General features: G+C 44.9%; 1 protein-coding gene across 1 annotated transcript in view; it reads right to left on the reverse strand.

Annotated features, from left to right (window-relative positions):
- Positions 1 to 6,637: 6,637 nt before the first annotated feature.
- The window catches only part of RANBP3L (RAN binding protein 3 like), a 39,417-nt gene continuing 21,439 nt past the window's right edge, over positions 6,638 to 24,615 (reverse strand). Inside the window, exons 11-15 of the mRNA XM_033164484.1 lie at positions 22,992 to 23,125; positions 22,511 to 22,631; positions 21,300 to 21,442; positions 19,286 to 19,472; positions 6,638 to 6,715 (exon numbers count right to left, since the gene is read on the reverse strand). Of these exons, the coding sequence (XP_033020375.1) occupies positions 6,672 to 6,715; positions 19,286 to 19,472; positions 21,300 to 21,442; positions 22,511 to 22,631; positions 22,992 to 23,125 (629 nt within the window). The 3' untranslated portion in view covers positions 6,638 to 6,671. The remainder of the gene's footprint in view (positions 6,716 to 19,285; positions 19,473 to 21,299; positions 21,443 to 22,510; positions 22,632 to 22,991; positions 23,126 to 24,615) is intronic.

Genomic DNA, 24,615 nt, shown 5'->3' on the forward strand with positions numbered 1-24,615 from the left:
CGCTCACAACCCAGAGCCAACTGTGTTTGGAACAAATCCCTTCCAGACCTGAAAACCAGGGACCCACATAAAGGACATTGAGAGACAGCAAGCCTAGGGAGGGAGGGCTGTTAGACTTTGGTGAGGAAAGCTCTGTCCCCATGATCCCACGAGGCCATGCAAAATCTAGGAGAAGACCCTGTCGTCGGAGCTATCCCACAGATAGATCGGTGGTGCGCAAGTGTGTGTGGAACCATGAGTTACTTGCAGGAACAGTGTACAAAACTCGTTCTGATATTTTAAAAAATCCCCTCGACATAAATTTCCAGACACAGTAAAAGTATACATTTATCATAAGCAACAGCCAAGCATTCAGTTTATTAGCACTGTACATTTCCTACCTAAGAACTATTTTTACAATATAAAAATTGTGAGAGATGCATGATGGAAATCTGTTTTGATTTTAAAGGAAAAAAAACATTGTGGCTACAATTGCAGAAAATGTGTTCGGTTTAATTATATATCTTCCATGCTATAAACAAAGCACACATTCAACAGCCCTGCTGGTGATTTAAAAGGTGACTAAATCTGGGCTAGATGAAAAATGCCACTTCACGATCTGAAAGGCCAGAACAAATTGAAGCTGTAACTTGCCATAGTTACAGTGATAAAAAGAAAGTCTGCCAACATTCTGGAGCGAAGAGAAATGTATGCCATAGGTCATTTGCTCATAATTCTTTTTAAAACTGCCTCCCGAAGTTAAACAAATATTAACCAAGCAAAGGTGGAGCTCCAAAAAGTGATCCGTTGGCTTAAAACCAAGGGGAGAATATTGTTCAGTTAACCTTCATTTTCTGTATCTCTGTGATCATCTAACTTAATGTTTTTTTTTAAAAAAGGAATGCTTTATTTCACGTACTATTAAAACTGAAAGAGGAAGGAAATGGGATTACAGCAAGGAGGGAAAGAAAGTTTTAACCATTGGAATGTATAAGCAATATATTGCTCTTTTTCAAAACTACCAAGAGCATTCTAAGAGCCAGCCAATGAGCTGGTGGAGATGGGACAAGTGCTGCTCAGCAGCAGGGCAGTGACAGGTTTTATACTACTGGAGGCCTCCAGTACAGACATACTCTGCCAGAGGTGGGAACCAAGCAGGAGCATATTAGTGGTGCATCAAAGGAACATAAGCTGTCTTGTACTGTATTGTTATATATTGGGTTTATATCCCACCTTCTGCAAGGAGCCCAAGGCAGCAAACAGAAACACAATTTAAAAACAAAAACATTCTAAAACAGCTAAAGCACTCTTTAAAAAACCAATTACAATTAAAGACATCTAAAAGTAGTTACAGCTGAAAACCTGATTCCATCCAATGATCTTGGGGTTGCCAGGAAAAGTATTCTTCAGCCACCAGTTAATACAGTAGTAGAGACAGGCGAACCTCACTAAGGAGGGGTCTATTCCTCACTAAGGAAGTTTTTTTTAGGAATAATCACTAAAATAGTGGCTCGGACCTTTGGTCCACCTAGTTCAGTATTATCTACACCAGGGTTAGGAACCTTCTCAGCCTGAGGTGGTGAGAGAGTATGATCCTACCCTCCCTCACCCTCACAGGTCACTTTGACAATTTAGGAAGTTCAGGGGAAACCCAGGCCCAAACAGAGGGGGGGGTGTCATATGGGCCACTTGGCCAGGGCCTCCGATTCCAAAGGGGGCCTCGGTCAGCATATTCACGATCGCTCACCATTATTTAAATGTAAATGCTTAAAATAATCCTTTTCCCTATGTATTTTTTAAAAAGCACTGTGGTATATCTATATTTTTCATTTTGTCTTTATATGCAGATATGGTTCAAGCCTTGAAATAATTTTTTTTAAAGGGCCATATTATCTACCTGGCTAGGGCCTCTGCCTGGCTCTGCAAGGGCCTGGGGAAACCACATACAATGTTTAAAATGATGTATTGCAGAAGATAGACATGCTATACTTTATTGAAAATAAAAGCCAAGGCTTAATTTTGTCACTGTTATGTTTTATTGTTCTGTTTATTATATAATAATATCCAAAACACAGCATATGGAATACTTTCCTAACATCTTGTATATGAATAATAGTATATGTTACCTTTTTAAAGACCTTCATAACAATGCAATAGTACTAAAGCAGCACTAAAAAAAAAAGTATAAGATGGTCAAGAATAAAAGTTGATCCCATTCATGTAGGACCTTTCAGCATAGTATTTTAACTTTTCCCATATAGTTAAAGTGTGGGGGCAAGTCGTAGAATATTTGCATTCCTCTGCAACCAGTACAAGTAGATTATTCAGTGTTAACCTACACTGATTTATTAGTAGGCTTCAGTGAGAAAATAACATGTATTTGTAACTAGGGATATACAGACCCATTAAAGTCCAGTCTATCCCAGTTCTACATGGGTACAAGGCCATTTCCCCCTTCTCAAACCACCTTGTAAAGAAATCTGCTGAACTGCAGTTTCAGGAGTGCACTCATTATCTGATCCACGTCAGTCTGCCCAAAATGAATTACACGAGTTCAGCCGATTTCTGGAAGTAAGCGCAATTAAAATCTATTAAGACCAACTTTAGGTTCAAGTGCATGTGTTTATTATTTAAGTATTTTATTTAGGGACTAGAAATTTGTTAAGAGTCCTATTCCTGGACTCTGATTGGTGGCTTAACAAATCCTGAATTAGGCTGAGAGTGCAGTGGAGATGCAGTTCAGAGAGAGATTTGATGGGCCATATCCTCAATATGACTGGTTATGAAATAAACAGACTGTTGTGCTTCGCAAACATGGTTTATGGCTTTGAGTTTTGATAGGAACTGTTCAAAAACTGTTCTGGAATTAATCTGCCTGTTATGGGTGGCAGCTTAGACAGAAGGGACATAATGGTATGATCTAGTTGGGCTTTGCTTTTGCTACGTTTGATCATACATATACACAGATTCTAAAATTGTGGACTGCCTTTACAATTTGATAGTTGTGCTCTCCTTGTCAGTTTGGGGATGATCAAAGTAGAGTCCTTGTGGAAACTTAACAACACTTAAGTCTTGCCAATATTATTTTTTGCCAAATATTTATTAAGCAAATATTTTTTGACTAAGCACAAATAAAAAAGTTTGTTTGAAAACACATGTAACTTGATTGCCATTGTGGTTGCTGGCAGGAGGCTCTTCTCTCAACTATCCTACAGAAAGCGTGCTTTGAAAAAGTAATGTTTGATGAAGAAAGTATTGCTCATGGTATACAGCAGCATCTTTTCTGACAACCCCCCCCCCTTTCTAAATCTTTAATTTGTTAGAGGTAGATTACGTACATTATCAAGAAGAGTTCAACAAAATGTAACTGATTGTATCTATATAATATAGTGGAGTGAGCTGATTGTGGCAGAGCTGGGTTATGAATTTGCTAGTTATTCTTGAGCAAATCACTCACTGTTAGACGTATTGATTGTGTTAGCACCTGATAAGGCTGGATAGGACCCAAGACCCATGGATGGTTCAAGGGCTTTGCCTCTGCACCTAACATCAGGCTCTTCTGATTTTCTCCTAACAGTTGCATGAGCCACTTGTCCTTTTTATACAGGATGCCTAGAGCAAATTATCCAAGACAAGAGGCTAGCAGGGAAGATGGATTAAGGATGACTAAAGCGTGAAGCAAACAGTGCAGTCTTTCTGAGGTGGACACCCATTGTATGCACTCAGGCCACTTTCTTATTTTTCATAGGATTGTATATAGTTGGACTATGGAACTTACTGCCACAAGATGTAGTGATTTTGCTGGAGAATGCAGGTGGGGACAGTGCTCTTCTGCTCGGGTCTTGTTTGTGGGTTTCTCCTAGGCATCTGGTTGGCCACTGTGAGAGGATGCAGGAGTAGATGGACCACTGCCAAGAGGCTGTTCTATGTTCTTAAGTGATGGTCACCCAACGGATGGCTTTAAAAAAGATTTATAAAATTTCATGGAAGATAGGGTTGTTGACGACTACTAGTTGTGAATCATGGCTGTGTACTACTTCCAGTGCCACAGGCTATTTCTAAGGAGGCTTCCCCTGTTCCTATTTGGGGAAAGATCTATGTACAGTGGTGCCTCGCTAGACGAAAAACTCGCTAGACGAACGGCATTCGTCTAGCGGAAGCTGCCCCGCAAGACAAGTCAATGGGGCTGCTTCGCAAGACGAAAAATTTTCGTCTTTTTTTTCGTTTAGCGAAAGCGCGGCTGTCATTGCCGCTTCGCTAGACGAAAAACCCACTAGACGAAAATTTTCGCAGGACGAATTATTTTCGTCTAGCGGGGCACCACTGTATATCAGTGGGTAGAATCACAGAATCACAGAATTCTAGAGTTGGAAGGCAACACATGGGTCTTCTAGTCTAACCCCCTGTGATGCAGGAATATTTTGCCCAATGTAGGGCTCAAACCCATGACCCTGAGATTAAGAGTCTCATGCTCTACCAACTGAGCTTTCCCAGTGAATACCAGTGGCTGGGAAGCATGACTGTGGCACCCATAGCCAGCTTGCGCACATCTTACATTCCTATGAATAGCACCCTCAATTCCTCATACAGCATGGATGATATTGGGGTTGCAATCCTAAACACATTTAACGAACACAGTGGGGTCTACTTCCAAGTCAAGAGAAGGGTTGCACTGCCTGAAGCACTTTACATATGAAAGGTGTTGTCCACAAACAGGAAATGTAGATGACCAAGAAAACCCATGGCTCATTTAGAAACACACAAAGAGCACAGCGCTGAACATATTTCTTCCAAAAACACACAGCGACTTGTGGAATTATGGATACCAATACGAGCCTTGGAAATAGTCTTTGGACTGTTGCATGTGCTAGGCTGACAGATACAGCCTTAGCAAACAAAAACTAGCTTTTAAGTGTTCATGTAGTTAATAATGAAGCTTTTACCTTTGGCAGCAGGATATCCCTCACATCAGGCAAAGTTTTCAGCAGGATTTCAGAAGCATTTTTGATGTGTTCATTTGCACTGGAAAAATATTTAACTGTCTACCTATTTAATGATGGCAAATAGGTGCGTTGGCAAACGTTTCTCTTTCATTTCTTGCTGGTTTTGAAAGCTTGAGGTATGATCTTCAGAAAATGGTATTTATGGAAAATCTGGCCTCTGCTCTGTGAGAAAAGGTTACAATGCCTGGGGCTTTTTAGCTGAGAAAAAGGCAAATCGGGTGTGGGGCATGAGGTATAAAGTGTGTAAGTTTATGCACGGCATGGAGAAAACAGACAGAAGATTTTCTCCCTCTCATAATACAAAAACTCAGAATCATCCAATGAAGCTGAATGGTGGGAGATTCAGGACAGAGGAGGGGAAATACTTCTTCATACAGCACATAGTTAAACTGTGGAACTCACTTCTGCAAGATGTGGTGATGGCAACCAGTCTAAATGGATTTACAAAGATGGTGGATAAGGCTATAAAATGGCCACTAGTCATGACTGCTATATGCTATCTCCAGGATTGAAGGAAACGTAATTGGCATGGTTGGTATATAATGCTAAGCCATAGTTTGTTTTAACAAACCACAAGTTTACCATGCGTCAACCACAGGTGCTTTTCATTTCCAGCTGCTGTTGTCTCCTGCCTTTATAGTTTGGTGAGCACCTGAGACGGTTAAACAAACCATGGTTAACAAAGGGTGTTGTTCCCCTGTAACACAAGCCACGATTAAACCAAGGTTCACAAGCCAACAACATGCCATAGATTCAGGTGTAAGACATGGTTTGCACATAACACTAAGCCATATCTTAATAAACAATCAGTTTAGTCTTATGACTGAACCAGGGTGAACACCACTTGCCAGAGAATAACAACAGGAGTTTATTGTGCTTATATACTGCTAATGGGCTTTCCATTATATACTGCTTATATACTGCTAATGGGCTGCTATCCTCCCTAGTTGTTGTTTTTTTAAGTTCCCAAAGCAAAAGTTTTGGATACATAGGAGGTTTGTTGTGTATAACAGGGTTGCTGAATCCCCCCCCCCCCACATGCACAAACACACCAGATCTGTGCATATAGCACAACCAATTGCAAAGAACTATTTCTACATTCATATTCTATTTTTCTGGATCAGGAAAGTTCCCTAAAATAGCTTACCATGCCGAAAACTTCGCACAAATATCAGCTGCTGAATGCTGTGCTGTGACTGCTAAGAAAAAATAATTATTATATAGCTGTACTCATAAGAGATTTTTGTGGACAGTCATTGTGTAGATAAATCTATGTGGAATTAACGCAGTCAGTAATTCATTGATAAATGATGGATTCCATCAATATGATGAAAGAACTTCAGTTAGGATTCTCTCTTTCTTTTAAATTGTCCTTAAAGATCATTTATTCAAAAAATGAATTTTTTTTTTAAAAAAAAAATTCTTAAAGAGCTGGGGCCATTCTCTAATTCCTGTTTAAGTAAAAGGAAGGACGACTGGAACCCATAAAGTGCTTGTTTCATGTATCCTCTGTGTGCTAAGTCAACCCTGAAAAGTTTTTGTCCCTTAGTCGTACAAAAAGTGTGCAGAATTTCCTCACACACTGATGTCGTAAGAGCTCCTAGGGTATTTTTCTTTTTCTTTTTCTTTTTTTTAAAAACCAGACGTTACTGGGGTTTTTTTTTTACTTTGATTGGAGGTAGCAAGTTGTCACGAACAGACCACAGGCTGTTGGCGAATCCACTCAGAATGATCTGGAGAAGAATGGAAAGTGATTGGTTACTTCCATGGAATGAATAAAATCAACATTCCTGAGACTACTACGTCATCTATATGTGGTAATATCACTTGGAGACTTCCACAGCTTGTGCTTACGCAGTCCAAACAGCACCACTGATTCACAAGAGAGAAGGACAAGTACACTTGGGAGTAATCTCAAGGAAACCACAAGTACCAAAATATCTGCAAAGATTCTTTCTTTAAACCAAACCATCCCCACAGTGGTTTGGAATGTGGCTTGGAATGTGCACAGTCAGCTTTTACCTATGAGAACAGGTTCTTCCTGACTTCAGCCGTTGAGAGCAAATAGTTAATTTGTGCAGAACATGCTGATACCGGTATCTATCTATCTATCTATCTATCTATCTATCGAGTCACACTGACTCATAGTCAACCCTTTGGGAGCCACATGTTAAAGGGGCATGACTGAAATGTAAAAAAAAGCAATCGAAGATTGATGGTTTCCTTATTTATATATATTTTTAAATGGACAAATGGCATCATCCCCAAAACTACGAAGAGAACTTATTCATAACTTGTGACATACATTTCCGACAATGAAATAAACATGCAACTAAACAGCTACGAAGTTCACTTCCTCAAGATGTAGTGATCTCTACAAACTTGGATGGCTTTAAAAATGAGAAATATATATAAAAAATAAATAAATTGTCTAGTAGCACCTTAGAGACCAACTAAGTTTGTTCTTGGTATGAGCTTTCATGTGCATGCACACTTCTTCAGATACACTGAAAGAGAAGTCACCAGACCTTTATATATATAGTCAAATATAAATTTAAATATGAGGTTAGATAAATCAATGAAGGATAAGGCTATTATTGGCGACTAGTCAAAGGTGGCTGTGTACCCCCTGCAGTGTTGTAAGCAATATACTCCTGAAAAATACCACCTCCTGGGAAGAACAAGTGAAAAGAGTGCTATTGCACTCAAGGTTGGCTTGTGGATTTCCCATGGGCCTCTGGTTGGCCACTGCGATAACAGGATGCTTGGCTAGATGGGACTTGTTTTGATTCATCAGGATTCTTCTTATGTTCTGGTGAAGGAAAGCTAATTTTGAAGGATGAGCTCCTGTTGCTCGGTCCCAGCTCCTGCCCACCTAGCAGTTCAAAAGCACGTCAAAGTGCAAGTAGATAAATAGGTACCACTCTGGCGGGAAGGTAAACGGTGTTTCCGTGCGCTGCTCTGGTTTGCCAGAAGCGGCTTTTGTCATGCTGGCTACATGACCCGGAAGCTGTCTGCGGACAAATGCCGGCTCCCTCGGCCAGTAACGCGAGATGAGCGCCACAACCCCAGAGTCGGACACAACTGGACCTGATGGTCAGGGGTCCCTTTACCTTTACCTTAAGGGATTGATTTATTGAACGAAAGCAAATAGAATTGCATAGAGTACGTCTATATCTAATACGATGTTTCAACTGATGCCAACATTTCGTGGAAGGGAAAGTTTCCAACCACATAATTCTCAGAGTAGATTCACTGAAATAAAATGCTAGCTTGAGTCCATTGGTTTCAGTGGATCTACTCAGAGCATGACTTAGCCCATGGGTAGGCAAGCTAAGGCCTGGGGGCCGGATCCGGCCCAATCGCCTTCTAAATCCGGCCCGTGGACGGTTCAGGAATCAGCGTGTTTTTACATGAGTAGTATGTAAAAACTTTTATTTAAAATGCATTTCTGGGTTATATGTGGGGCAAAGGAATTTGTTCATCCCCCCCCCCCAAAAAAAATAGTCCGACCCCCCACAAGGTCTGAGGGACAGTGGACCGGCCCCCTACTGAAAAAGTTTGCTGACCCCTGGAAAGTCACGATATTGGTTAAAATCAGGACATAAAGAAAAATGAAGTGCAAGTCATTTATCTGCAGGGAATTTTCTTTTTATTTAATGCCATCAGCCTTACATGAAGTGTGGGGTTATTGATTATGCTTTTCAGGAAGAGTGTTTCATAAACAAGTGCATTGCTGTGGTTATTTTTTCCTGTGGGAACCTAGCAATGGGGGGAAAATATAGATATGCTTTTCATTGGTCAACATACAGAAGCTGTTATACATGACTATTTCCAGATTAATGGAACTTCCCTGCATATCACAGTGGAGCCCAGTTGAAGCTATCTATTCAATAAAGCTATTTATTATTTATCATATTCTCTATTTTGCAACCTTTGCAGCCAAGCCTCCACCAGAAGAACACAACTCACTTCCACCATTAATTTAAAAGTGGCTCAAACCTCAATCCCATTCATTTTTACTATGCATAGGATTGCAACTTTAGTTTCACTGGCATCAGAAATAAGGCTGCCAACCAATCAGAAGAAAGAGGTCTGGCTGGGATTTTGCTAGTTGCCAGAAAAGAAAAGGGGCAGTGCCAGAAATGGCAGAACTCTGGCACAGTCAGAGGGTTTCATTCCCTGGCTCTACCGTACACCTGAGTCCCTGGGTGTCATCATCAGAGCCCCTCACAGGTACCAGAATTTTTTCTACCTCAACAGTTATCGGCTGCAGCCACATCTGGTGCTATGCTCACTGAACAACTTTGTTTTCGATTGCAACAATGGTCTATTATGATTTATGCTATATTTGCATTTTTACTTTATTTTTTCCTGAAGTCTAATACAACAAAATATATAATTATTATTCGCTTGGCATAAACTCCCCCACCCCGAATTCTCAGCACAAACAATGATACCTAAATTTATTTTCTCATTTAGTTAGGGGCTATTCGTGGGGGTGGGGGTGGGGAATTGTAATCCAAGGCTGATTAATTTATTCTGCTCATGCTGGTTTTTGGAATGTCTGTAGGGATTTCCCCCCACACACCCAGATCACTCAATGTCACATAAAGCCCATTTGGCAGCTGGGATAGCTCAGTCAGTAGAGCACGAGACTCTTAATCACAGGGTCATGGGTTCAAGCCCCATGTTGGGCAAAAGATTCCTGCATTGCAGGGGGTTGGACTAGATGACCCTTGTGGTCCCTTTAAGCGCTACAGCTCTATAATTCTATTATTGTAATAACAGAACTCAGTTCTTTGTATGGTGGCCCTTAGGTAGCCAAAACAGGACCATCCATAAACAAGAGGGAGATTCCAGCAAGTTGAAGGGAAACCAAAGTTTTATAGAGGTACAAAATGTTTAGAAAAAAACCCTGGGGTGCAAGAGCCAAACAACCCAATAATGGTTGAGCATGCTGAATGGGTACGGAATGCAGACTGTTTGGCCAGGAGGAGGGGGAGAAAAAGAGAAAACCAAGAGTATCCTGAACAGGAGGAATTAACACTGCAACATTTTTTTGCAGATCTCCCTTGTGTATAACCTACAGATATATAACATAAAACAAAATCTGGATATAATCAAGGACAATAATAGTGTATATTTGTGAATGGAGCAATGAGCAGGAGTGTAGGCAGCTCTTGAGTAGACTGTTGGGGCTTGTAAGCAGGCAAACTTTCCAAACTGGAACAAAGGAACTCTTGAGAACAAAGCGAAGCGGAATTCTGAGCGCTCCAAGCATGTTGAGCATTCTCGCCTGCCAGTTTTTCAAAGACTTCATTCATCTCTCTCTCTCTCTCTCTTTGTATCTCTCTCTCTCTCTCTCTCTTTGTATAACTTTAAGATCAGTAGTGGTTGTTTGTGCACTTTCAGGTGGTGCCCAAGCACTTTAATAAAGAAAAAAGACTAAGAGCTTTCTTTGAAGTTTCCTGCCACATGCTGAAGAGGAAGAGTTTTTTCTGTTTAATGTTAAAATGAAACAGCTTGCCTTGTCAGCAGCACAAGCGGCTGCTGTGGAAGCCTTAGAGAAAACCCTGACTCTTTTTGTTCACAAACAAACAAAAACCCAAATACACACACAGATAGCTTCAGCAGATCATAACCAAGGAGCTGAGTTTTAATTTGGAAGGGTTTCAATTATCATCTCATGTGGTGCTTCTTTTAGCTATAAACCAAAAGAAAATGTGGTGGTCCATAAACTTAGAAAATAGCCATTATTGCACTAATGTTTCCACTCAGGTGTACAATTATGAGACATCAATATGAGAAGCATCCTCAGAACTCCTTCACTGGCATACCCCTCAATGGGATATATGCATTCACTTGCAAACAATGCCGTTCTTCTGTCTACAAGTCATTCTCTACAATAAAAAACAATAAAAATGGCTTCTATCAGAAGCCAGGGTGAGAATATTTAGTCTCCCAGGATATTCTGCTGCTAGCCAGCAGGTCACATTATCTAGCAAAGGAACTTCAAAGGGACACTCCAGCATGAAGTTGCTGAACTAGAATTTATGAACACATTTGATTCTATTTGTTTGGGACCCAAGCCAGACAATGGTTGGCTTTCCCACTACAGCTGTTAAGAAATAATAGCAAAGGTAGGAGCATCTCCACCCCCATCGTTCTGACCGGACACTGAGGTCCAGCTCCGAGGGCCTTCTGGCGGTTCCCTCACTGCAAAAAGTGAGGTTACAGGGAACCAGGCAGAGGGCCTTCTCAGTAGTGGCGCCCGCCCTGTGGAACGCCCTCCCATCAGATGTCAAGGAAATAAACAACTATCTGACTTTTAGAAGACATCTGAAGACCCTTTTTAGGGAAGTTTTTAATGTTTGAAGTTTTATTCTGTTTTTAGTGTTCTGTTGGCAGCTGCCCAGAGTGGCTGGGGAAACCCAGGCAGATAGGAGGGGTATTAATAATAATAATAATAATAATAATAATAATAATAATAATAAATTATTATTACTATTATTAGCCCATTTTAAAACTGCAAAAAGAACATCATACATACATGTAAACTTGCCCTGATACAGTATGTGTGGAGTTGCAAGAGTGACACTCGATGACTCCACTGCCCCTCTTTTTATCTACAGAGGTTTTTAAAAAAATCTCTAACTAATGAATAGTCAGAATCACCAAATGATCCTTTTTTCTGGCATGGAGATGCATTAATGGGAAAAACTATACCCACTGATTTCTACCTGGCATGCTACTGAAAACACAGAACATAACAAAAGCTGGCAACTTTAGAGCAGCAGGAAACATTTTGCAAATGGTGTTTGGAGTGAAATCTCAGCAAAGGCTGGGCTGCATACCTTGATGGTATTACATCAGGACCAGCTGGCATGAAAGATAAGCCGACTGAGGTGGACATAGTCAGGATAAATAAAATAAAGCAGGGACCGTCAGAGGACCTGCCAAGGTTGCTTGATAACAGATGGGGCCTGGGTTGTCAGCAATCTCTGGGACCTGGATGGAAGAGGAATTTGGACTCACTGGCTGCAGGGAATCATAAGGGTTTATATAACTTCACTCATTTTTCTCATGCACCACACACACACACACACACACACACACACCTCACTGTGAAGTCTATCACAATGAAAATAATACTGTATGTACCACAGTTTGGATGTCCTTCAAGGACTGTGGCCTCAGTTAACTATCACTGGCCACTGACCCTTAGCTGTTTTTCCCAAATCTGTGTCAGAGGCCTTCGCTTGTCAACATGATTGTTTAACTTGCAAGTCGGCACATAGATTGGAGAGTACCTTCAACTCGCAAACAAATTCCAGCCTTTTATTATCTCCCTCTGGGAAGTCACACAGACTAGTTGAAGGGGAGAGGTTCTGCGTGAATGCTGACTGAAGCGACTGTTATTTGGTGGGCAGAGTGAGCTGTATAGTATACCATAGTCAGAGTTACAAAAATAAATGTTTGATTCTTCAGGTTTATCGCAGGTCTTTTGTGCCCTCCTTACCCAAGCAATGGTTCAGCACACTCCTGTGCATGTTTACTTGGAAGTAAGTCCCACTGTAATCAGTAGGGTTTACTTCCAAGAGAGGGTCCGTGTGCATTTTTCCTTCAGAAAATAGCATAAAATCAGTGTGCAATGGACAGGATCTTTGGATATATTCAGTTCCTCTTCCATTCTTTTCACCTACTCAGTTCTCTGCTCTAGCACAATTTTTATATTGTCTCCTGTTGTAGCACCATGAGAACCACCATGTTGTGGTCACATGAAATGGTCTTTTGCTGTCCTTTTATACTGAGTGGTCTTTCCCTAGCCTGCTACCAGGGACCCCTCTAACTGAAGAGGTCACAGATTCAGCTAAGCATGCACTCTGCCACTGGTTACTACTTCTACTTAACATTTGTTTAGTGCTTTCATGTGTTCAAATCATTTGCATGCATCATCTTGTTGAAATCCTTCCCAAACTCTGTCAGTCTTATTGTCCCCATACTGCAGATAGGAGAGAGTGGCCTAGTCAATTCATGGAACACATGAGATTCAAAACAAGGACTTCCTGATTTGTCCCCCAGTTTCTTAGCTACTACTCACTAACCATCTAAATAATGTGCTTCCTTCCCACATCAGCATCAGAAACGACATCATTCGTTTGACCCACATGCTTCCTCTTTTGAGGAATTGCAGGTGTGTTTGGGGATCAGACCCGATGTGATGGCCTGGGAGTCAGACTCTGATGCTGAACCTGAGGGATCCCAGCCTGCACGGGATTCCCCGCCTCCAGAACCAGCTGAGCCGGGGCCAGGGCCAGGGCTTGAGCCTGAAGGATCCCCACCTGTGCTGGATCCCCAGGTGCAGGCATCAGCAGAGTCTGCTCTGGCTCCTGATGGGAGGGAGGACCCATTGCCTGCAGGTGCTCCACTCCCAGCCTCTTCAGAGGAAGCTGAGGCATCCCCTGGGTCCAGTAACCCACCATCCTCTCCTGAGCTACAGAGGCTCAGGGCAGAGAGGCGAAGGGAGTTAAGTGTCTGCAGGAGGAGTGCTCGCCTCCAGGCCCGGAGGAGAGGCGAGTCTCCGGAGGATCGGGACCGCCCTAAGCATAGGGCCAGATAAAAGCCAGCCAGACCCAGCCCAAGTTGCATGAGCAACTTTGTTGCAAGCGTGTGCTCAACCTGCAACCTCGTGCCTTGGACTTTGACCTGCTCCCTGCCTTGCTCCCTGCCGGACTGACTTCCTTTGGACCCCTTGACCCAGGACTGGACTTGGACCTCGTTTTACGGACATACCCCTGGGGCCAGCACAGTTTGCTCACGCCACACCCGCACTCCCCCTTTGCTGGGGTGCGTTCGGGAGGAACTAGTAGCCATGGCTGACCAGGCGGCTGCGCTGGTGGCATTGGCGCAGGAGAACCAGGCCTTGACCCACACCGTGCAGCAGCTAAGCAATGTGGTTACGGCGCTTCAGCAGCGTTTGGATGCCTTACCGGCTCCTGGGGCTGCCGCCCCAGCTCCTGGCAAGTACCCAGTGGCCCTGCCAGAGAAATTTGATGGGTCCCCAGCCAGCTTTCCCATGTTTCTCGCCCAGGCCAAGCTGTATATTCAGGGGCGAGCTCGGGATTTCCCTGACGACCGCACCAAGGTGCACTTCCTGATCAGCTTGCTGAAGGACCAGGCGGCCAAGTGGGCGTTGCCGCTGCTCCGGCAAGACTCCCCCTTGCTGACAGACTATACGGGGTTTTGCAATCATCTGGAAACCACGTTCGCCAACCCTCAGAAGGGGAGTCAAGCCAATCGGGCAATTCGGCGGTTGAAACAGGGCAAGTCCACAGTGGCCACCTACGCCACGGAATTTTGGCTGCTGGCGCAGGACTTGACCTGGAACGACTCTGCCCTGCGGGACCAGTATCTCGAGGGGCTTTCAGACGAGATACTGGATCAGCTGGCCACGTTGGATCGCCCTGCCACACTGGATGCCCTCATCCAACGGAGTCTGCAGATAGACGATCGGTTGGAGGACCGGCGCCAGGCCCGGGGCCGCCGGCACTCCGGGCTCCCGGCGCCGGTGCTTCCCTGCAGTTCCGTGGCCAAAGCTGAGTCATTGGAGGAGCCGATGCAGCTCGGGGCAGCGCGGCCTCGCCTCTCCCCCTCGGAAAAGACTCGGCGTCGGGAGGGGAACCTGTGTCTCTACTGCGGTGGGAGTGGACACTACGCCCGAACCTGCCCTGAGAAACACCAGCCGCAGGGAAAACGGCCAACCCCAGTAGCCGATGGCCCAGGCTACCTGGGGTCCCAAGCATCGCATGATGGGCCCTCACCAGTGGAATTGCAACACCTCATGATACCGGTGCGTCTATACCCCCCCGGTGGGCCCTGGATTCTCACCCACGCTCTGGTGGATTCGGGGGCAACCCGCTCCTATATGGACTCTGCCTTCGCCACTCAGCATCAGGTGCCGCTTCAGAACAAGCCGGAACCAGTACAGGTGGAGGCAATTGACGGACGGCTCCTACGCTCGGGCGCTGTTACTCGGGAGACCCAGCCCTTGGTCCTGTGCTACCAGCAGCACCGGGAGGTGCGAACCCTGGACATTGCCACCATGCCCCGGTTTCCCCTGGTGCTTGGGATGGACTGGCTGGAGTCGCACAATGTTCAGATCGACTGGGTCAATCGGACTGTACGTTTCCCAGACCCGGGTTCCCATGCTCAGTCCGAGTTAGTAGCAGCTGCCCCCATGGGTCAGGCTGTGTCAACGCTCCCTGCCGTGTACCAGGACTATTTAGACGTGTTCGAGGAACAGGGGGCAGACAAACTGCCGCCTCATCGGTCCTTCGACTGCGGCATAGACCTACAGCCTGGGGCGCCCCTGCCTGTGAGCCGCTTATATTCTCTTTCGGAGCCAGAGCGTGAAGCCTTGCAGGACTTCCTTCGCAAGAACCTGGAACGCGGGTTCATTAGACCCTCTACCTCACCCACTGCCGCTCCTGTACTCTTCGTTAAGAAGAAGTGTGGGGAGCTTCGCCTCTGCCATGACTACCGGGCGACCCCCCGGTCTGCTCCAGCCATTACCAGTCCCACCGCGTCCCTGGCACACGGTCTCGCTGGACTTTGTGGTGGACTTGCCCCCATCTCGTCACTGTACCTGCCTCCTGGTTTTCACGGACCATTTCACTAAGATGGTGCACTGTGCCCCCTGCCCGTCCATACCCACAGCTAAGGAAACGGCTCAACTGTACTTGCAGCACATCTTCCGCCTGCATGGCCTGCCCGAGCGTGTGGTTTCTGACCGCGGCGTCCAGTTCACATCCCACTTCTGGCGAGCCCTGCACCAGACCCTTGGGACGGAGGTCTGTCTATCTTCGGCCCACCACCCGCAGACCGATGGCCAGACGGAACGGGCAAATGCAGTGCTGGAGCAGTATCTCCGGTGTTACTGCAGCTTTCAGCAGGATGACTGGGTCGATCACTTGCCATTGGCGGAGTTCGCCTACAACAATGCAGTGAACGCCTCCACCCAGCAAACCCCGTTCCAGGCCTCCTACGGCTACCATCCTCGTTTGTTCCCAGACGTGCTGCCAGCTTCCGCGGTCCCCGCAGTGACAGACTGGCTTCAGGAGCTTCAGTCCCAGCAACAATTATTGATGGAGCAACTGCACCAGGCCAAGGACGCATACAAGGCCCAGGCTGACCGACATCGTCAGGAGGGGCCAGAACTCCATGTTGGTGATCGGGTGTGGCTCTCTACCCGTCACCTGCATCCTTCTCGGCCCTCACGAAAGCTGGATGCACGGTTTGCCGGCCCATTCACCATCACTGCGCAGGTGTCGCCGGTGGCGTTTCGCCTCCAGTTACCTCCATCGCTCAAGGTTCACCCGGTATTCCACCGGTCCCTACTTAGTCCAGTCGCCCCGCCCGACGAGTTCCACCCAGACAACCCACGACCGCAGCCAGTTTTGGTTGAGGGGGAGCCTGAGTACGAGGTGGAGCGCATTCTCGACTCACGACACCGCAGGGGGAAGCTCCAATACCTCATCGACTGGAAAGGGTATGGGCCTGAGGATCGTTCATGGGAACCAGCGGAAAACGTCCACGCGCCTGCCTGCCTCCGTGATTTCCATGCAGCTTACCCCAGCAAGCCTGGTCCGGCCCCTCGGTTGAGGGGGAGGCCTGGGAGGGGGGATGGTGTGATGGCCTGGGAGTCAGACTCTGATGCTGAACCTGAGGGATCCCAGCCTGCACGGGATTCCCCGCCTCCAGAACCAGCTGAGCCGGGGCCAGGGCCAGGGCTTGAGCCTGAAGGATCCCCACCTGTGCTGGATCCCCAGGTGCAGGCATCAGCAGAGTCTGCTCTGGCTCCTGATGGGAGGGAGGACCCATTGCCTGCAGGTGCTCCACTCCCAGCCTCTTCAGAGGAAGCTGAGGCATCCCCTGGGTCCAGTAACCCACCATCCTCTCCTGAGCTACAGAGGCTCAGGGCAGAGAGGCGAAGGGAGTTAAGTGTCTGCAGGAGGAGTGCTCGCCTCCAGGCCCGGAGGAGAGGCGAGTCTCCGGAGGATCGGGACCGCCCTAAGCATAGGGCCAGATAAAAGCCAGCCAGACCCAGCCCAAGTTGCATGAGCAACTTTGTTGCAAGCGTGTGCTCAACCTGCAACCTCGTGCCTTGGACTTTGACCTGCTCCCTGCCTTGCTCCCTGCCGGACTGACTTCCTTTGGACCCCTTGACCCAGGACTGGACTTGGACCTCGTTTTACGGACATACCCCTGGGGCCAGCACACCCGATGGAAATTGCCCCACAACGATAATGCATGTTGGGTGTAATTCCCCAGAGACATGGTGCAGGATTATGGTTCGAGCACAAGCACATGCCTCACAAGCTGAACAGATGCCGAAAAGAAACATAGGAAGAGGACCAGAATGAAATTAATGAGAGCGGCACCAGTGAGGTCAACACTGTGCAGCACAACAGATGTGTAGCAGCTACTGAAACCAGCACACTTCTGGTAACATTTAGCAATAAAAAACCTGCATTATTATGTGCTCTGAAATTCTCAGCCCCCTCAGAGCAGCAGCAGTCGATGAAATGGAAGAATGATGAGGAAAGTCACAAATTTTGTATTGCTAGGCATTACATGGAAAAGTGAAGGAGCTGCTATATTTGGTGGTAGCCACATGTCTGATGTAACATCTGGCTGCACCCAGGGAACTATGAAGACCATCCAATCATGGTAACCATTCAGCAGACACTATTCACGTTGACAAAAACTAGGTTTCATCTTAGGAACGTAGGGAGTTGTTGTGTGCCGAGTCAGATAATGGGTCAGTATGGCTCAGTATTGTCCACACTGCCTGGGAAGAAGCTCTCCAGAGCTTCAGGCAATGAGCCTGTCTTAGCCCTGCATGGATATGTGAGGGATTGGACCAGGGACCTTACCACTGCAGATGCCCTACCACTGAGTTATTGTGCCCTCATGGGAATGCTTGCAAAAAAAATGTGTATAATAGTCAAATCTGCATACAAAAGTGTCTTTGTCAGGAGAAATTGACACTAAAATGTTGAAGAATTTCCAAGAGGAGATAAAAATTGCAAATTGCTGCAGAAATGTGAAGAAGTGAATTTAAGACTGGAAAAATTAGAAACAGAGAGAACATAAATGGACAGATCCTTCCATCCCTACTTCTCCATGAAAGGACCTGCAGACATGGTGGTATAGGAGCGAGAACCAGAGGCAGAGTTGAGAGGAGTCACTCTCAGGTGGTCTATCCAAGCAGGAAGCAGGAAGTGATGACGGAAAAGGAGTTCAGGGTAGAAGCAGGTCAGAAAGGCAGGCTATGAATTTTACTAAAAAGAGAGCTTAATGCCAAGGACAGGTGGAATGTTCACCCAAGGAAAGGAAATGGCAGATGGTTGGAAACCTTCAGCAGTGGCCTATGCAAAGAAGCCACAGGTAGGAGCCAGCCAGGCAGAGATGTGAGGAACATTATGCCCTCTGGTGGCAAAGGTCCACAATTTCTAGTGACTTCTCTAAGGAAAAGAGTAATATTGAAGCTAGGATTCCATCACATACCAGCAAATTCAGGTTGCACAATTAAAACGGATTGGAGCTCCTCCTCCAAAACCAGATTTTTCACAGTAATTAAATTTATGGGGAAATGCACCAGAAAATATGGGACAACATTTCCTTCAGTATAACCACAAACAAGAATGAATGCTCATAAGTAGTCAACCCTTTTTAATTGTTACTTTGAAAAGCAGTTGCTTCAGAATATCTCCCACTCACCCTATTTTTTTTCAGAAGCAGGAAACTTTCAAGAGTGGGGTAGCTGCTGTTTACATTCCTTATTTTGATTGGCAGCAAAATCCTAACCATGTTTGCTCGGAAGTAAATCCTGCTACGGTGATTTAATATTCATTCCCCATTTTTCTAGTAAAATAATACTCAAAGCAGCTTCCAATCCAAAACAAAAATACAATATAGCACAATGACATAAAATACTGGATGCATTTATCGTTTTCTGTTTTCACAAAGTGGTGATGAAGGCAGTGGAATCTGTTCTACTACCTCATTGAGCCTCTATTTTTTTTTAAAAAAAGAAAATATTGGGGTGTGTATAACCCCCTTCTCCTACAGCAATACACATCCCACCAAATTGTGGGACTGGGAAAGGACCATGAAGAACAGCAGAGCTACTTCTCACTTTGCAGGAAAGCCAACCCCCCATTTTTTATGTAGATGGCTTTGGATAATGGTTATGAAAAATGCAGCCTTTGTCTGGTCCTGCAGAGAGCTTTGCTCACCTGATTTGCTGTTGCTCGCTTGAGTTATCTTTTCATTCTCGTCCTCATCACTGTCACAATTCAGTGGTTGAATATCTGGCTCTTGCTCCACGTGGTTTACATCACATTCCTGATCAGCAAAGCTCCTCATTGCAACAAGGCGGTGGTGGATTGCTGCGTATAGAGAAGCAGCATCCTTTGAGCTTGCCTGTGTAATACACAAGACAAATAGGTCTGTTAGGTACTGTTTTCCAGTTGACCAATGAAAAATTGAGCACACCAAAGAGATTCCAAAGTTACTGAAAAGAACTGGAATGCCAGGTGTCCCTTCCAACTTCGCAATTCTGTGATTCTATATTATTTATGCACTGCCTTTCAAATGCTCGGTGTGGTTTTACATAGTAGAATTGTCAGGAGTCAGAGTCAGGAGTAGGTCAGCAATCAAAATCACTGGTGTCAATGAAGTTAACTCATTAATCAAAGAAACCAAAACATTGCAGGCCTAGCGATCACAGCAACTCTTCCCAGTAGGTCTTGTCCCAATGCAGCAGTTGTGAGGATTGAAGGTCTCGCCTTCCCACTGCTCTCTAAGACTCTCTAAGGTTCCTTCCCTAGCAATCTAATGTTCTGGTGTCTTGCCTCTCATTGCTTCACCCTCTTCATTCCTCTGCATGTTCTGGGAGACCAGCGGGGAGAGGAGCTGATCACACCAGGAGGGGGAGACTCCCTAGATTCTTTAGCAGTCTGCCTCACTTCTATCACCTGGCCCTTCTCCTCTCCTGCTTCCTCTTCTGCCTCTGAGTCTGGGCTGCTCTCTGTCACAGCCTCTTCCTGCTCACTGAACCTTGCTACCTCTTCAGCTTCCAACATCTCATCCTCCCCCTTGTCTGCTCCCTCTTCTCCCTCTGACCACTCATCATCATCCCACCACCAATCCCCTGGCTCCGAAACTTTCTTCCCCTGGGAGTTCCTTTGGGGGTTCCCCAGCTGGTGCCTCCTACCACCTCTCTGCATCCAGCCAGTCCATGGCAAAAATGGGGCAACAGTTAAAACATCCTAGAAAGTCTTATGTAAGTTTTTACTAAGACTCTTCTGGAATACAATAAAACAAGATTTGGGCATGGATGGGGAACATGTGGTCCTCCAGATATCGCCCTCCAGATAAGACAACAACTCCTATTATCTTCTTGACCATTGGCCCTGCTGACTGCAGCTGATCATAGTTACACCCCGACATCTGGAGGGTCAAGTGTTCTGCATCCCTGTTGTAGGGGGCAGCAGCAGGCAGTGCTGGGGAATCTGCACCCAGGATACAAGTAATCAAAAAGCAATGAAAGTACAGTCAATAAATATGCAAACAGTGTGAAGCAATTAAAATTTTAAAGCTAAACAAACAGAAAGGTCTCAGCTGAGGGGGTAGCAAAACAATCTGGCCAGGGACAGTGGTGGAGGAAGGGGAGTGCCCCGGGTGTCATCACAGGAGGGGTGGTGGTGACAAAATGACAAAAATATGAGGGGTTTTTTTTAATGGGCTCATGAAACTTTTTTGTTCAGTCAACAAACGTAACGAAACATGGCTAGCACTGGGAGCCACACCCTGGGGGCCAGCACTTACTGCGGTGCCTGCAGCGTGCCCGAGCCACGCGTCTCGCCTGGGAGTGACGTGGTGGCTTGGGTGCCTGCAGGCTCCACACTACCTAAAACGGTAGTGTGGGACTTGCGCCTGCCCACTGCCTCTCCCTCAGCTGCCCTACAGCTGAGGGGGAGACGGCAGAGAGGCTCCACACAGTGCACCCCGCCCCCATGGGCAGCTCACCCCACCCCCATGGGTGGCTTGCCCCGCCCTGGGCTGCAGGAGGCGCGCACCGCACCGGGCACCTGAGTGTCTAGCTACACCGCTGGCCAGGGAACAGTGAAGCAGAGTAGCAAATCAACTACTGCATCCCAAACCCTGCTGCTTTTTTCTGGCCAGGGTAGAAGGTGGAGGCGGGGAGGTTCAGGAATTTTTGCTGCAGCAGCTCCTGGTTGGCTATACCTGTATTAGAAACACCTTGACACAACAGTCCTCCAAATCTGTAGCCGTGATGCACAGACTCTTCCGGTTTGCTCTTTCTATGACCATCTGAGTCCAAAGTTTGGTGTTAAGAATGAGCCTCATGCTCCCTTGATTTCGCATTACTATAAACAGGAGAAAATGAACATTGGAAAGAAAGGCAGATTTAAACCCCCTTTTCTTAATGGGGGAGATTTCTCTAGTAGCACTACAAAACTCAAGTTACTCAACTTCTGAAACTTAAGAACATAAGAATCTGCAGGATCAGACCAATGGCTCAATGAGTCCAGCATCCTGCTACCCTGGCTTTTAAAACTATGAGAAGTTTGGAATTCCCCACCTCCCCACCCCATCTGGTGTCTGGGAATGCATTGTAGTAGAACAAATAAACTCAGTTATCCACTGTTCCTAAATCGTCTAACTCAGCTAGTCACCATTTGTGACAAACACTCCCATTTCTTGAGAATGTTTAATGTTTTGACTATCTCCATAGCCTGTCATGATGGTGTACTATAAACTAAACTTTATGTATGTCTGCAAATGACTGTCTCTAAAAGAGGAAGTACACAGCTTTGTTAATGGAGTATCCAAGTTGTTTATACGAAATTCATTTGTAATATACGTGATTCAATATGTATTAGAAATGAATTTCAAACAAATGACTCGGATACTGCATTAATAAAGTTGTAAAATTTATAAAGGTTAAGATTTTTTTTAAAATGAATGTATTTTGCCAATACGGACATATTCATAACTTTTGCAAATGTAATTGTACGTGTCAGTGTTTAATGTTTTAATGTTTGCACTATGCATAAGGAGTGCCTTTTTTCTTGTGTGTGTGTGTAGGTTTCTTGCATGTGTTTATTTACCTATTTGGGGAAAAAATTATAAAAAATACTGCAGCTGAATCATATATAAACCATGATGTATGCAAGCTTCCCAAGGCATAGTGTGCATAATTAATAAATCAATTACTGGATGGGAGTTCATTTGATTAATTGACTAACATGTAGTTAAATGGATGAGACTCCCCAACTTAAACAAATAAAATGTATGCTGGATTGTGACATTTATATTCTAAATCCTTTGGCAATATGTTATAGCTGTAAATACAATTTGCTCGTCTTTGCACATTTTCCACATTGACAATTGCCTATGGGGAAGATGGACTTAATGGTGAAATTAATTCTTACTCAGTCTTGACTGCAGCATTCCACACTGATTGCTAGATGTATCATTAAGTCTCAGAGAGCCACTGCCTCTTTCAGTCCAGGATGATGATACTTTATTAAATAAAAAGAGCCTGCAATTGATCTAAAATGGGAAAATATGATAAAATTGTCAATTTGGACAGACACATATTTTTTTAACAAAAACAACCTAAAACCTCTGTGTCATTTATATTCCTACTATTAAATAAAAATGTTGTTGTTTTAAAGGAAATTGCAGTTAAATGAATTACTATAGCTTATTCACAAAACTTTAAAAGAAAAATAGAACAAATGTTGGAGAAACAACCTCTGGGTTGTTTGAACACCTGTCAGACAACTAATGGGTACCTCATGGCTTGTTTTAACAAACCATGGCTTAGTGTTATGTGCAGACCAGGCCATGGTCTGTTTTTCAAATATAATAGAAACTCCCCACCAATAAATCTTTTAGGAAAAGATATACCTGTAAGACATTGTGCTCTGCTTCTTCTCCTGTAGTAACTTCAACTTTATCTAATAAATATCTTTGTGTCGGTTTGCTAGATACATAAGCAGCAGCTGATTCAACTAGTGTTGTATCCTTGGCAAAAAATGGCGCTACAGAAAAAGGAGAATAATAGAAAATCCTGAGGTTTCTATGGAAGGAAAACCTTACTATTTTATTGGCAGCCTGGCCACATTTTCAAATCCTCCACCTCCATCTAGTACGCTGGCTGAGACCCTAGCTGCCTGAGCACTGTCCCACTAGAGCAGTACAAGCTCTGGTTATCTCCCGCTTGGGCTACTGCAATGTGCTCTATGTGGGGCTACCTTTCAAGGTGACTTGGAAACTACAATCAATCCAGAATGCAGCTGCTAGACTGGTGACTGGAAGCAGCCACCGGGACCGTATAATACCAATCCTAAAAGATCTACAGTGGCTCCCAGTACGTTTCCAAGCGCAATTCTAATTCTAATAATAATAATAATAATAATATGTTGTTCCTGGATGCCTGATTATAGTCTTCCAAAGCAACTACTCTATTCTGAACTTAAAAATGGAAAGCGTAATGCTGGTGGTCAACAAAAGAGGTTTAAAGACTGTCTCAAGGCAAATCTAAAAAATGGGAAACACTTGCCTGCAAGTGCTCCAATTGGAGAACAACCTTTACCAAAAGTGTCATGGGCTTTGAAGACACTCAAACTCAGGACGCAAAGGAGAAACGTGTTAAGAAGAAGGCACGCTTGGCAAATCCACACCGTGATCAACTCCCGCCTGGAAACCAGTGTCCCCACTGTGGAAGGACATGTGGATCCAGAATTGGCGTTCACAGTCACTTACAGAATCATTGTTAAAACTGTGTTTATGGAAGGCAATCTTACTCGGTTACGAGCGATCACCAAAGAAGAAGAAGCATTGTTCTGAGGAGCTGGAGAATGGCAGCCATCCCACAGACAAAAATGCTGGAGAATGTTCAAGGAAAATCCTGCAAAGTGGTCTTTTTTCAGGGTGGGGGAAAGAAAGATTTCAGAAATTTTCTCAGAAAAATGTCATCTGAGAAATTTCCATTCAGTTCTGAGAGAGAGAGGGCATGCTTTGTATGCAGGCTCAGACCCTGGCACCTACAGTCTGAAAAGGATCAAGCAGTGAAGGATGTGAAAGTCATAGGAAAGTCACTACCAGCTAGAGCAAAGAACCCTGATCTAAATTCTGGATTCCTGTAGAGAACCTTTGACCCTCCAGATGTTGCTGAAGAAAAAAAGGAGGACTACAGGATCCCAACATCTGCTGAACAGCCCAACAGTCTGAGGGCAGATCCACACTAGGAACTTGAAGCACATCCCACATGTGTTTAAAGCACGTGACCTCACCCAAAGAAACCTGGGGACTGTAGTTTTCATCTCGCAGTGCTATAATTTGCAGTACCCTTAAACTACATTTCCCAGGATTCTTTGGGGGGAAGGTAATGTGCTTTTAAATGTGTTTTTGGCTATGCTTCATAATTAAGTGGGTCTTTTCTCTTGGATTATCAAATGCAATCACAATATCATGAAGTGCAAAATGAAAGCTGCACGGTAACAAGTTAATGTTATTTATTTGGTAAGAA

This window comes from Lacerta agilis, chromosome 11 (assembly GCF_009819535.1).
Source record: "Lacerta agilis isolate rLacAgi1 chromosome 11, rLacAgi1.pri, whole genome shotgun sequence".
In the NCBI taxonomy this organism is placed as follows: domain Eukaryota; kingdom Metazoa; phylum Chordata; class Lepidosauria; order Squamata; family Lacertidae; genus Lacerta; species Lacerta agilis.